Genomic DNA, 14,634 nt, shown 5'->3' with positions numbered 1-14,634 from the left:
AGATGCAAAAGAAATAACAAAAGATTCTCATGCTACCATGACTCAAGTATAGATATAGATATCTTTTTCTTTTCTATTTTATGAGAGAAGGGAGAGTGAGACCTTGCTCTAAACTAGAATTAGGGAAATCTAATCTCACCAAACAAGAAGGGCCTCCCTTAGATGCAACACTTGGGTAAATTTAATACTAATTGGTCTTGGAGTTAGAAGTGGCACCCACTGCTCCAGTTTCTTCATATTTTTTAATAGAGCCAAAGAGAAAGAAGTCAAATAAAGCTACCAATATATATTTTATTAATAATACATGTGTTCTCCTTAGCACACCATTTCTTTTAAAATAGCTAACAATCCCAAAGAAATATATTTCACTCCATTTTTATAGAATGTAAAGGTATTATCATAGTTTGTAGTTATAGTGTATATATGACAAATATCCATGTTGACCACATCAAAGAGAACTTAAGTTCTTGTGCAATTAGCCGAGGGAGAAAGTGGCAAGACATTATTTGGTCAAATTTTTTTTTTTTTTGTTTGTCTTGCCAACGTTGTTGATCCATCTAATAGAATTAAGTGTTTGGATGATTTTGAGTGGATAGATTCCAATTTGTCATTCATCAGTTGTGAGACAATATTTTTTTTACTGATTGACAGTGCATCTTATCTTGAAAAATATTATGTCGCTGCTTAGAAGCCTCATTATCTTTCACCTATTATCTTCATATTTCTCTTCTTATATCAAGTGACAACTTTGAGCATAGATTTGAAGGATGTCCTACTTTTCTACATTGGTGCACTGAGTGCTAACTAAAACGTTTAAGTGTTTTTCTGAAAGAACACCTTTCTAGCCTAAGAGATATAAAGTATTATCTAAACTGTTTTTTTTAATTAAAACACCGATAAGACTAACGTTTTACTTTTAACAAACACTGATCTCATTAACATTGTTAATAAAATGCTTAATATTTAATATTTAGAATTATAATAAAATAGACCCATTTTAGTATTTAAATTTAAGAGTGATCCATTTTGATAAACAAATTAAAAAATAAACCTAATTTTGTCAACAACTAGATAATAATGTGTACTTGTGATCTATTAAAAATTAGCAAGAAACAACCAAATTACCCTTCTTTATAACTAAAGTACTTGTGATATATTAAAAATGACTATAAAAAATAATACCCTTTAAATAGCAATTTATTTTCTTACATTCAGCTTCACACTATCTACCTTATTGACCATACTTATGCACAGTTTAGAAACAAAATACAAATTCTTACATAAGACTTATTCAAGATAATTATTATAATTTTATCCACATTTTACAACTAAACAATAAAATACGAGTAAAGTTATAAATGTACCAAATTTGTATTTAAGAGGTGCACATAAAGTTATTCTTGAAAGCCTTTATGCATGAATGCAATGAGACCTTAGAAAACCAACCAAGGTAGGATGGTAATAACTACTAGAAGGCTAAATAATTAAGACACTTGAAATTAAAAACCTCTATAGGAAACTTCTCGAGATTAGGAATCCCATGAGATTAAAAAACCTTTCCGGATAGGGAACCTTTGAGAACAAAAATCCTGAAAATTTGGAGATGCTTGATGCTACATCAATCTTCCTCTTCTCTGATTCACCAAGCCCGCATGCAAGTTAAAAGAATACGAAAAAAAGGAGACTGTGATATCCTCTTCTTCAGTCGACATCTCCTGGAATCTGCTCTAGGTTTTCATTTTCCACACCAGCAAATAAGTCTTTGCGAGCAGGTACATTCATGAGCTGCTGGGATGAGATGATTCCTGCTATGGCTTTCATTGCGGCAGCAGCCCTGTCTGTGCTTACAGTTGGCTCGTCAATTTTCTCGATTAAGTTAGAATCTTCAGGTTGGCTGCCTTCATTTTGCTGTGGTGGGGGAACAAAAAAGGGAATTTTACCCCTTTGCCAGTCATGAAGTACCATCTTAGCTGCAGTCGTTAGATCAGGCTCACCACCCTATCAATTCCACAAATAGATTAGCTTTCTAGAAATATTCATTCTAGAACTAATATTTTTTATAAACCAGAAGCTGAAAGTCAATTTTGCTCCACATTCAAATCACAACAATTGTCTAGGGAGTAAGGAAAAAAGTCAATTTCCAGGTAGATTTTTTAAAAGAACTAACCAAGACATGAAAACTAGCTCCTGAACGACTGAAACTTCAACCTAGATAGAGATAATAGGCCCTTTGCAGTTGAAAAGCTGCCTAACGCATGGATATGCCTATTCAAAGTTATTCTGAAAGCAGCAATATGGTCTCCAACAAGATAAGAGTACAGTTTCACGCTAAGGATAAGTGAAGTTGAAAAGACTGAGATGCTACATGGCAATGTGAGAACATAAAGGATGGATATGAGTTAACATGGAGAAGTGGACTGAGTAGATACTGCAATAAGCAGGAAAAAGTTTGAACTCGCCAAATAATTAGTAAAGAAAGTAATTGCGCTAATAAGGAAGAAGCATGCAATATGTTTACAGGAAAAGGAAACAAGTAATGAAGCTGGTGGATATGCACGTGAGCAAATGAAATCACAGATGCTGATGGATTTCATATCAATTCAGTCGTCATTTGCCACCTTATATCAAATGCACAATGGCAATAATGTCGTGTCAGATAAATACCACCAATTGACTTGTAAATCAAATACGCAAAGCATACCTTCAGAAGTTTCCCAGTGGACTTGCTCAGCTGGACAAGAAAGTCAGTTTCATCAACCCTAGTAGTAACATAAAGAGATGGAGCCATCAGTATACCCACTAAATACCCTCACAAAGGAAAAATGATAATATAGTTTCACTAAACAAACTAATCAATGGTAGGACGGGGAAGCGACTGATAAAAAGGTATACAGCTAAATCTTTCTGGTTTAACACGATTCTACTTGCATCACAGCAATGATATAGAGTTAACTAAACAGTTTAGGACATAACTCTTTTTTTTTTCCACCAACTCATTAAATAAAATAAGATTAAAAACAATTCAAGCCCGGTCAAAACCAAAACCAAGGTTTATCCTGAATTCTTATTCGTTGCACTTAAACCCCCTAAGGTCTCAAAGTGTAAGTAATCATTAACACTCAGTGACAGAAATGTTCAAAATGGCCAAAATGCCATTGTCTTCTTTGAGGGCAACATAGAACAGGCCCCAAGAACATTTCCTCATTCAAATCATCTGTATTGCTCAAACCAATGATTAGTTTTGGAAAATTTGGGAGTTTGGTAGATCAAATACAATGGAAGAGGTGACCGGTACTTTTATGGAGAAAAGGTGTTGGTCATCATTTTAAGCTTTTGGATGGAAAATAACCCACCAGATTCCCATTTCTATTAAATTGGACAGAAATACTAACAACTGCTTATCAGTTGGGACCTGAGGGAAGTTAAGTGCAGCAAACCAAAATTCAGGTGGGTACACTGATTTTGGGACTAACCCCAGGGGATAAAATGCATTTAACCATATATCCAACAATGTTCTGCCACCTGTAAACAATGTCTGAATTAATATACACAGTGATATCACTAAATCTTACTTGACTAAACTTGTGTGGCAAACTTCAACATGGGCAAACTTCAATATCACCACTAAACATTCTAAAACTCTTAAAGATTCGATAGCATATTATTCAAACAAGATTTCAAGATAAATAGGTGAACGTCAATTTTAGTAGCTTAAAAGAATCTAAACAGAAATCATAGTACATGATAATATGCATTACAACAAGAAAGAGAAGATTAATTGAGTAGTAATCAGGAATAGAACATACCAGTCTTTAATTTTATATGCTCTTTGCAGATGTTCTTTTTTCACGCGGTTTAGGACTTCTCCAATATGCTCAGAAGCATCTTGCAAGTTTGTCACACGTACCTATTCATAAACGCAAAATGAAGCCATACACTTTTACTACCATACAGGCACAATAGAAGCTCTCAATGTGGAAAATAAAGCCAAGAATGGCAGCAATAAATTAGAATCTGTTAGGACATAAAGCATCAAAAAGAACAAGAAAACTAGATTAAAGCCTTAATACACAGAGCTACAACTCTGACTTTTCAACTTCAGAAATAAACAAGAATCTGAAGCACATCATTTTCAACATGCTGAAATAGTATAAACAGTTGACACTAAAAAAATTTTTAACCCGAATTGACAGCATTCAGAAATTTAAAGTTATAAACAGAAGATCCAGGTCTTACTCCATCTCCACTTAGTTCTCTAACTGACAAATATATCCATATATAAAAAGCTAGGAGGCGACAAAGGAATGGAGGACATACCACACCCTTAAGAACTATATCTGTTTCTGAATCATTGTTTTGGTACACAACACCAGGACAGTCAATTAAAAAGATCTTCTTGGTAAGAGTAATATACTGCCACACTTTTGTCTCTCCAGGAATTGGAGCCACTTTGCAGACCTGGAGAAAGCAGGAGGATATTGGTATCACAAATCAGACAAATAGTGACCAACACCTTTAAATAAAACAGAAAAGCAAAAACGTGAACAATCATCATAAGTGCTTGAAGCAGAAGGATTGATACCTCATGTAACTATTACGATAACAATCAATCTCAACTAGTCTCATGTTCGAGATCAAGTTTAGAAGAAAATGAAAAAAAGAAAGAAATTTACAAGTAGAAAAAGCTATAAGTGAGAACTCCAAAAGGCACCTCACCAAGGACAAGGTAGATAAATAACATAGGTATGCCGTATAGCTTCACTGGCAATCACGTACTTACCGAAGAAGATGTTCAATTAAGCTATTCGGCCAATTAAAAAAAGATATTAATCTGACTAGATCACATAAAATAGTCAACCCATTCCACAAAAACATAAAACTGACTGAACAATTAGCTTTCTAGTTCCAACTTTTTGCCATGAGATCAAAATGTAAAACTTCTATGTAGTAAAAATTCAGTAACTGTTAAAATAAATATTGGCGCTGATTAGTTCTTTGCAGGACATATTAAAGTATTAAACAAAACTCTTGATACACTGTGGCGAGGACCAAAGACAGCAAAAAAGAAAGCACTAGCAATAAAATTTACATAGTCAAAGCAAAGAAATGAAATATACATTTTTTGAGCGCAACGTGTTAATAGCTGATGATTTTCCAACATTAGGATATCCAACAAATCCCACAGATATGGCTTGTTTGTCACTCTTCAAGCGGGCAAATTGCCTAAGTACTGAAAGAAGAGAACCCTGTTGCCCAGAAAAAGAAAAGCTAAAAGAACATAACAGAATCTTGAAAGAAACAACCAAACAATAACAAGAAAGTTAAAAGAACCATGGTAGACCTTGCCAAAAGAATGATTGATGCTTGCATGGAAGGCTAAAGTAGGATATTCCTTTGACAAGACCCGCAGCCATCCTTTTGTTGCCCATGCAGGAACTAAATCACACTTTATGCAAGAAGATCAGAATGAACAATAAGTTAATCAGGCTACCAATGCATTAAAGAGAGGACTTAAAAAGTATTTTTGAAGAATCTTGCAGCAATTGCATAGGTACATACGAGTCAATGCAGGAGACACAGACCTTATTTAGTAAAAGAATCATATGTTTGTGCTTGCAATGCTCCTTCAAGTGCTTCTCTAAATGATGGCATCTAGTACCTTGCGGATCCCTAGCATCTAGTACCTGCATAAAAAGAATGATTTGTATAGGTAAATAAATACCGACTTGCACAAAACATGGCCAATAACTTCGAGAAATTAAGTTGACATCAGCTAGTACATCTGGTCTTACAAACTTCATCATCTTCATTAGATAGGCAAAAGAAATCTAACATGTTCTTTCTGTGAGGAAGCTCTTATATGGAATCTTAAAGCACCAAATATACTCCAAGTGCATCTTACATGTCTTTTGTTAGATAGCCGAAGAATGTATACTCACATGGATAACTACATTTTTAGATGACCAGCACTACTAGTTTAGCTAACCTGCATGCAATTATTTAAAACTTCTCTTCCTACAAAAGGTTGACATGAAGCCACTGGATGTCTTGAAAAAGAAACTATTTTTTTAAATTTAACTTAACATACAACACAAGCAGTAAAACATCAGCAGAATTAACCTGTACAACTACATCTGAAGAATCAACGACTTTGTAAAGTTCACCCCATATTCTCTTGCTCTGCCCCTTTTCAAACATCGTATGCCTGACTAAGTCTCTTAAACCATCTTCTTCATCTTCCTCCCTAGATAGTTGTGCTGCAGCAGATTTTTGCTCATAGGCATCTAGAAAAGAACAACCAGCAAAGTAAACATAAAAAACTCCACTCAGCTCATTCAATTAATTGGCCTGATTACTACAAAAACAGTAGCATCAATACCCAATTTGCATTGTATCAAGAAAAGTAGATTAGCCGCCGTAATGAGCCAACTTCTCCAAAAAGGAACACATATTGTTTATGATACTAGGAAAACTTTTTGACAATTTATTAAAGCTATGAGTTGAACTCATGGCTAAAGCAAATTTTTGGTGCAATAAAGTGATGCCAATCAAGTGAGTACTCAGAGAATAAGGACCTGTTTTCCCCAGCTGACCAGCACTACAAATTTGTATAAAGATTAATTAATATCAACATACCTTGAGAACCAGCTGCTCTTTTGACCAGCGACTCATAATCACATGCCAATAGCTTTGGGCGCTTCCTCTTCCTCTTTGGCCCAAATGCATGTTCAAAAGGCTCAGTGTCAAGAAGATGTGCCTTAGCTTGCTGTTTCATTATTGCAAAACCACCACAAGAAATTAGTCAACTGCCAGGGTGAATTGATGGGCATTTCTAAAGCATGAAAACCTACTAACCAATAAGTTTAAATAAGAAAATTTACAGTGCATAAGAATATTAATGAGTTAATAAGGTTGAGCATGTTTCTTTGCTACTACTTGTCCAAAGTTGTTCTACATCTTACATCATATAGAAAGTATGGGGTAGATTTGATAGAGAAAAACATACTTGAACCTCATAGATATACCACTTAATGCACTTAAAGAAATGGAAGACACGCTAGGGCCATCCTACTTAAGAGAGAAACGAGTTCATTAACGTTCTAATGTAAGTACCTCCACAAAACTAGTAAAAGGTGCCTTGCAACATGTCTTCCTATCCATATTCAAGAGAAGTTCTACATATTTTTTTATGTAGCTCCACAAATTTTCCTTGGTAGTTTTGTTTGGAGAAGTGTGGATATGAGATAACTAGCTTAGGACATCTCTTCAGTATTCCTATCCATATTCAAGAGGAGTTCTACATATTTTCATGTAGAACCACAAAGTTCCTTGGTAGTTTTGTTCGTAGTGTGGAAATGAGATAACTTGACATTCTGAAAATACCATTCAAAAAGCACATAAGAGTTATCCAATGAATGACAGTCTTTCTCAAATTCATTAAAAAAATCAGGAATCTGTAGCACATTAACGAGTGGCAACTTGTTCCTTACATGGTGAATAAGATGTTCTCAATCAACTATATGCCTACATAGAAAGATTATGCTAGAAGGCCTCTCAATAAACATAATCAAGGGATCCTAATTCTGTGAAGAGATTGAAGTTAGATTTTGAAGCCTATTAGCAAAGAAGCTCTTATTAATTCTTACTTAGACTGACCTACATGCCAACTTCCAAACTATCTCAACTACATTAAGAAAAACTGCCTATATTGGACAAAAATCAAACTTACGTAGTTTCCTAAATTTTTATGTCCCAAAATTTCCCTCCTAGCTCTTTAACACCTGCTAGTACTTAAAATTTTCCCTCCCTCTTGGGAGAATTTCAACATATAAGTTCCTCAAAGGAATAAGACACACACGCATGAAATGAAAAGAAAAAGAAAAAAGAATTGGACTAACAACCTTTCATCCTACTCTCTGTCAGTCATAGGTTTAACATCTACACTTGTTCATAGTCACACATAGAGAAATTCTATATAAAAGCACACCCTCATACATAGGGGACCACGACTATGACCTAGAACGATAGTTTACTTCACAAAAAGTATCATGATAACTCTTGTTTATCACATTCAACAAAAAGAAATGGACGATTAAACAATTATATGAACAAGTCAGAGTTCTTTATGACTTTAACCCAAAGTTCCGGATACAAAAGTTCCCACCTTTTGATGATCATGTAAAAGTGATAAAGGAAGCTTCTTTTCCTTTAGTATAACGTTGTAGTTATTAGATAACCGGCTCTCAAGCTCCTCTCGGAAGAACTCAAGCTCTTTCTGGTTCACAACTCGTGTGTTCCCTGCAGAACAAACAATTGATCAAACATCACCATTCAATGAGAAGCTAATTGCACCAGAAAAGGAAAACAACACACTTGTTAAAAGCCATCATACACATCATGTAGATAATCACACTAAGTAAGAAATATTGTTCAATAGACTGTCATAGAACATTAAACTCTTTTCATTTTTGCATGTGAACAATGGATAAGTACCTTTTTTCTCCTGACAGATACTAATAGGGCATGCTCCACCAAAAATTTGGTGCCCCTTCAGAGCTTTCAAATACTCACAATACTTCCATATTCTCTATAATTTCCAGACCTGGAATAGCCTCCACACTAACCAGCTATAAAAATTGGAAACGAATACTTCTAAACTTATATAAACTACCCTCGACACCTTGGTAAGTTTTCTATTCCTCATCCCTGTATCTACCAAATATACACCAAGCCACCAAGGCATTATTATCAATCCTACTTCTCCTGCTCCTTAGTGCCGCAAACTATGAATCTTTGCCACGTCCTCCAGATTAAACAGTGGCATCCAAAATGTCAAGATCACAAGACAAAGTTCCTTTAACAATGCAAAAAAAAGGATAATACAGACACATGTCAGCCAGCATATTGTCACAGAAAACCTCAAATAGAAATAAACTCTTAAGTCTTAACTTCATTTGATCAAATTATCAATCGAAAGTACTTCCGCTCATTTTAGTGCTCATCTTCTGTCAAACTCCACCAGTCAACATGCATCTGGCTCTACACATTCTTCATTACCTTTACTACTTATATTACTATCCACACCCTTTTCAAACACAACCAAACTTAACGGGAAAATCTGAAAGCATTATCAATTTATCATCCTGCCAGGCAACTCCTCTTGTACGCCTCCTTATTCAATCCTTGCTCCTTGACTAGACTGCTGAACGTCATGGAGCAAGTGTCTAGGACCAGAGTTAAATTTAAGATCTCCTTGAATCCTAACCACCTTAGTAGCTTGCCACTTCCAATTCAAGGTTCAAAACAAAAGGATTTTACTCGACAGTCATACCTCAATTCTGATAAATTGGTCTATTCGAACTGCACTCACTTATATCATTCTTTCAATCCACTATAAAACTAGCTCAAACACTCTTTCTTCCAGAGAATCTAGTGAAAGATTTATGACCTTACCATTATTTGAACAAGATATGAAATTGATTGACCTAAAAACGTAACATGAGAAAAGAAACTAAAAGGAGATACGAAATTGGAAATAAAAAAGGACTCACCAAACCAGCGGCGATCGGGTTCGATGCGGGTGCTGGGAAGCTCCTTGGACTGGAACTCGTGCTTCAAGATCTTCCCTTTCCGGTCGCGCTTCGGCCGGACTTTGTACATCTTGAGCCGCCGCACAGTGGAGGCGGACCGGCCTCCCTTGTCCCCTCCACCTCCATTGCTTCGGTTCACGTCCAGTGAATGTTTCGGCTTTCCGGAGACGTTCACCTGCCTCTCTTTCTTCTTCGCCATTAGGATTATCTTTTGAGCGCTTCTTCAGTACTGTATAGATGTAATTGTTTATCAATATGGCTTGATGAAGATCTGGTTAAAAACAAGGGTATAATAGGAATACAAAAAAGATAAAGATATTACCAGTTCAATAGGTAATTATTTATTTTTAAAATATATTACCTTCAATGTTTTGAAAGGCGGCCACGGGTGGCAGGCAGTCACCCCACCGCTGTGAAGCATGGATACCGATACAAGATACAGGGATACGATAAATTTTAAAAACTAGGATACGGGTACAGCATTGATACGACAATAAAAGATTAATAAAAAAGTAATACAACAATAAAATAAAACAAAGATCACAGTATCACACTGACAGTGATCAACTGATCATTAATACAACATGCTTTAGTTAGTGAGGCAGTAATTAATTTATAAAACATGGCAGTGAGGCAGTAATTAATTTCTAAAACATGGCAGTGAGGCATACACTAACAGTGAGGCAGTGAGGCAGTGAGGCAGTAAGGCAGTGAGGGAACGAGGCAGTGAGGGAGTGAGGCAGTGAGGGAGGAAGGTGCGAAATTACTCTAATAGCATCCTAAATTACTCTAATAGCATCAATCCGCTCACTGCCTCACTGTGATCAAAACCCTTAAAAAAAGAAATCGAAACCCTAAATTCTAATATCACAGACAAAGGTGCGTGAGGGAGGGAGATGAAGTAGGGTACCTCAGTCACCGGAGGGAGTCGCCGTCGCGAGGGGGAGTCGCTGCCGAGGGAGTCGTCGTCGCGAGAGGAAGCCGCTGTCGAGGGAGGAAGGAAGGCCTTCGTCGCCGGCGCGTGAGGAGGAGGGAGGGAGGCCTTCGTCGCCGGCGCGTGAGGGAGGAAGGTGCGTTTTCGTCGCCGCCGGCGCGTGAAAGAGGGGTTTTTTTAGGTCTCGAGAGAGAGAGAAACGGGAGAGCGATATCGGATTAGTTATATATAACGGGTCGGTTATTAACGGGTTCTAATTTAGCTTTATTTGCAGACCCGACCCGTTTAACTTAAATAACTCAAAAACGTATCCCGTCGTATTGGATATTTAAAATTAATTATTTTAATTTGGATACTTTTCGTATCGGGCCATATCGGTATCCGATACCGGTACGGAGGCCTAAATGAAGTGTCCGTGCTTTATAGCCCCATCGCCCAGCGCCTAGGTAAAAGGCGGGCGACAAGACGACCTAGCATTTTTAATATAAAAAATAATAAATAAATATGTATATATATAATACAAATATATAATATACATTATATACTTGTATATAATTTATAACTAATATAGTATATACAAAAATTTTATTAGTGCACTAAACCAAAATACTAAATAATATAATCACAATTCATAACTATAATAACAATTCACAATCATAATAACATAAATACATAATCAAATATTCAAAATTATCACAACAAATTAATTAATTAATAAATATATTATCAGATTATCACTAAATCACTAATAGATTAACTAATTAAGATTTAAGACATAATTAAAAATAAAAAAAGTTAAAAACCCTCCAGTTATTTGGTGTGAGAGATAGAGAGTGAGACTGTGAGAGAGGAGTGAGAGAGAGAGGGAGAGAGTGAGAGAGAGAGAGAGAGAGAGAGAGAGAGAGAGAGAGAGAGAGAGAGAATGGACCTCTACCGCCAGCCGTGGAAGAGACAAGCGAGAGCGGGAGAGGATGTTGCTGCAAGCCATTGCCGTCCACTACTTCACTTTGTTGTTGTCGCACGTTGCCATAAGTCACCGCCTCAGCTAGTTAGCTGCCTCGTCGCTCGTTGCCGCCGGCCGTGGAAGGGAGAAGACAGGATTAAGGATTTAGGGATTAGGGATTTGGAATTTAGAGAGAGAGAGAGAGAGAGAGAGGAGAGTAAAGTTTTTATTAATGGCTAATGAGTTAGTTTTTTTAGTGGATACTGGATAATCTCATAATCCGATCCGGTATAAAAAAACCGATAAGGTGGGTTGGCGGGCCAAATATTTTTTTAATTATTTTTATCTCTTCAATCAAATTTTATCTCTTCAATTATTTTTTAATTATTTACAGATATCCCTTATTAGTTTAAGACTAATTTAAACTAAAATTTAATAATAGATAGAGATTGAGAATCATATTTAAATTGAAGTCTATTTTTAAAGAATCAAATTTAAATTATTTAGTATTAAATGATATCTCCTATAATTATGGCATAATTATATCTATTACAATTATAGCTAAAAGAGAAATTTTAAGGAAAGAAAAGAACGTGAAATTCATAAATTAGGCACATGTAATCTAATTTTGTTGACTAATATGCCCTTTCTTTTTATGTAATGTGATTTCTCAACCCACATCTGAATCCATATTTTTTATCCAGATTCGGATTCAAATTCGGATACGAATATTTGACGGATAGTAAAAATTAATACCATATCCTAAGAGAATGGATATGGATAATTTTCGAATACTGATCGAATAATTTTTCGGATCTTAAGGTGGTTCTTCTTATGGTTTTGTTTTGGATATAGATGGCCCAGGTTTTGTCAAAGATGAGAATACTGATCTCTTGCTCGAACCATAGTTGAAGAAAATGCCAATTAAAGTGGTTCTATGGTGTACTCTTTCTTCCAGCCTATGTCTTCAGTTTCAATTAAGTTAGTCTGGTCTAGCATTAATTGATGGTATGCCTTTTGATATCTGATGTTGGCATGTATAATCTACAGATATCAAGATCTATCAAACATAACAAGGATTTTGAAGTTTTACTTAGTTATGAAAAAGCGAATGACATGCCACATCCTCAGGGATGGGTGTTGCTGAGGATTGTAAAGAAATATTCTTGGAACTTCATAGGAAGAAGACACATCGTTATGTAATTTTCAAAATTGATAAAGAGATTGACCAACCAACTCCAACTACATGGGATTAGAACAAAATTGCACATTTTGAAGTAGGGTATTAATCCAAGACTATAACAAAGTGCAGAAACATAGGAGATAAGAGAGCATAAATGGTAGTACACTAGTACCTGATTATAAACCTTGTTGATCCAGGATCACCTTGTCTACCAGCTCGAGGAGGGAGGGCCAAAGGAGGTCGAGCTTGGTGAGGCTGATCTTGAGGAGGGAGGGCCACGATCGGAGAGTTGGTGGCGTCCGTGATTGGTGATGGCAACGAGGGATTTTAGATGGAGGCAGCTTTGGGCGATTAGGAGATTTGGGAGGAGATGGGAGATGAGAGATAGAGAGGGTACGGTTTAGTTAATTAGTTGGGTATTTATTATGCGGATAAACGGATATCCATTATCCGAATCCGTATTCGATAAAATTAACTATACCCATATTCATATCCGGATCTAGATTTTTTATGTCCAGATTAAAGGATACGCCAAGGTTCTGGGCAATCACCCCCCAGACCTTGAGGGCAAATTGACACCCATAAAAAAAGGTGCTTAATTTTTTCCTCCCATATGCCACACATAAGGTGCAGGGATCATTAGGGCCTATACAAAGGTTTGGAGCAAAATGCGAGTCAGAATTCTTCATTTCAGAACTTCTCATATGAAAATTTTACCCTGGGTTAATTTTAAGTTTTCACAAAACTTTCCATCCTGGGCCTATGAACTGGATTTTGGTTCTAAGAGAATCATAGATAGCCTTTGCACTTGGTTTGCCCAAGGTGCTGGCCTTTTAGATCCATCTATCCACCAAATTCTCAGTTCAGATACCAAGGATGAGGTTTCGCAAACTAACTACAAACTCATTACTAATGGAGGACAGATTCCATTGCCTATCGCTCATTTGATGTAACACAAGCAGATCCTCATAAATTTGATTAGGATAAATAAAAGTGGGCATGACTCGAATGGGAATATCCGTGACCCACGGGTTAATAACACATTGACCATGTGGCCATTGCCAACCAAAATTCTGATACCCATCCGCATATTAGCGACCGCTTTATAGATAGCTTTCTAGGCCCACAAAGTATTCTTTGTGGTGCAATTCACCCCACATATTCAGATTGCCATACTTATTTTTTATAATGGTAGTCCAGTAAGCATTTTCATTGTTAAGAAACTTAAACACATTGCGCCCGCGCCCCATAAGAGCAGTTTTAGCTAATTGGAGGTCCTTAATAGCCAGAACCCCTCAGTCTTAGATCTAGTGATAGACTCCCAGTTCACATAAGATGTAAGCCTTTTTTGCACTTCCCTTTTTTCCACAGAAACCTCGAACAATCTTAGTGATTTAGTCAAGAATAGAATCAAGCACCCAAGTGGACGACAGCCAGAAATTAGGGATAGTAGTTAAGGTAGAGTTAATCAATGTGTGTCTGCCAGTAAAGAAGAGAGTGTCCCGCTTCCGGCTGGAAGGCTTACTGGTAACACGATCAATAAAGCTTTTTTGGTTGGCCACAAGAATTCTGTTGGGGAGGATTTTAGTCCCAAGATAGGTGAAAGAAAATTGGTCAGTACCAATATCAAGGATGCCAGCCATAAGGTTTTTAGTCTCTAATCTCACAGAGAGAGCAAAGAAAATGTTAAAATTTTCGAGATTGACATTTATGATTGGAGAGAGAACAACAGGCATTAAGAGAGTTGCGGATTGCATGGGCAGAATCTTAAGAGGCCTCAGCGAAAATGAGGATGTCATCCACATAAAAAAGATGATTTAAGGTTGGACGGCCCTGCCCAAGGCTGAACTCCTTGAGGTTACCTCTAATAGCCTAATCATTGAGAGGGGAGGTAAGAATCTGAGAGCAAATAATAAAAAAATAAGGTGAAAGCGGATCACCCTGTCTGATACCACAGTGGGGAGTAATCAAACTGGGTGGGATT

General features: G+C 36.5%; 1 protein-coding gene across 3 annotated transcripts; it reads right to left on the bottom strand.

Moving 5' to 3' along the window:
* Window positions 1-1,347: 1,347 nt before the first annotated feature.
* LOC140788368 (nuclear/nucleolar GTPase 2) lies at window positions 1,348-13,045 on the bottom strand. Of its 3 annotated transcripts, XM_073137592.1 has the most exons (13): window positions 12,823-13,045; window positions 9,952-10,000; window positions 9,552-9,819; window positions 8,165-8,298; window positions 6,637-6,766; window positions 6,121-6,284; window positions 5,583-5,684; window positions 5,342-5,446; window positions 5,118-5,246; window positions 4,318-4,458; window positions 3,807-3,907; window positions 2,702-2,759; window positions 1,348-1,998 (listed from the first exon to the last, which is right to left on the bottom strand). In XM_073137592.1, the coding sequence occupies exons 3-13, from the start codon at window positions 9,787-9,789 to the stop codon at window positions 1,702-1,704; spliced, it is 1,599 nt and encodes a 532-aa protein (XP_072993693.1). In that variant the 5' UTR covers window positions 9,790-9,819; window positions 9,952-10,000; window positions 12,823-13,045; the 3' UTR covers window positions 1,348-1,701. The 3 variants fall into 3 exon arrangements, with proteins under 3 accessions (XP_072993693.1, XP_072993692.1, XP_072993691.1); XM_073137591.1 differs by lacking the exons at window positions 9,952-10,000; window positions 12,823-13,045 and adding an exon at window positions 11,453-11,666; XM_073137590.1 differs by lacking the exons at window positions 9,952-10,000; window positions 12,823-13,045 and adding an exon at window positions 10,501-10,967.
* Between the last annotated feature and the right edge of the window lie 1,589 nt (window positions 13,046-14,634).

The sequence above is a fragment of the Typha latifolia genome, chromosome 5 (assembly GCF_019914945.1).
Source record: "Typha latifolia isolate L0001 chromosome 5, TyphaL0001v2, whole genome shotgun sequence".
Lineage (NCBI taxonomy): Eukaryota > Viridiplantae > Streptophyta > Magnoliopsida > Poales > Typhaceae > Typha > Typha latifolia.
The sequence above is the reverse complement of the archived record's forward strand: the minus strand, read 5'-3'. Positions and strand labels throughout refer to the sequence as shown.

Bases quoted from the DNA above. Each gene is read 5' to 3' on its own strand.
- LOC140788368 (XM_073137592.1), bottom strand. From the start codon at position 9,789: ATGGCGAAGAAGAAAGAGAGGCAGGTGAACGTCTCCGGAAAGCCGAAA. The intron at 5,247-5,341 runs GTCTACCATGGT...TCTGGGCAACAG, and splicing joins TCAATCATTCTTTTGGCAAG to GGTTCTCTTCTTTCAGTACT. The intron at 1,999-2,701 runs GTATGCTTTGCG...TGGAATTGATAG, and splicing joins CCACTGGGAAACTTCTGAAG to GGTGGTGAGCCTGATCTAAC.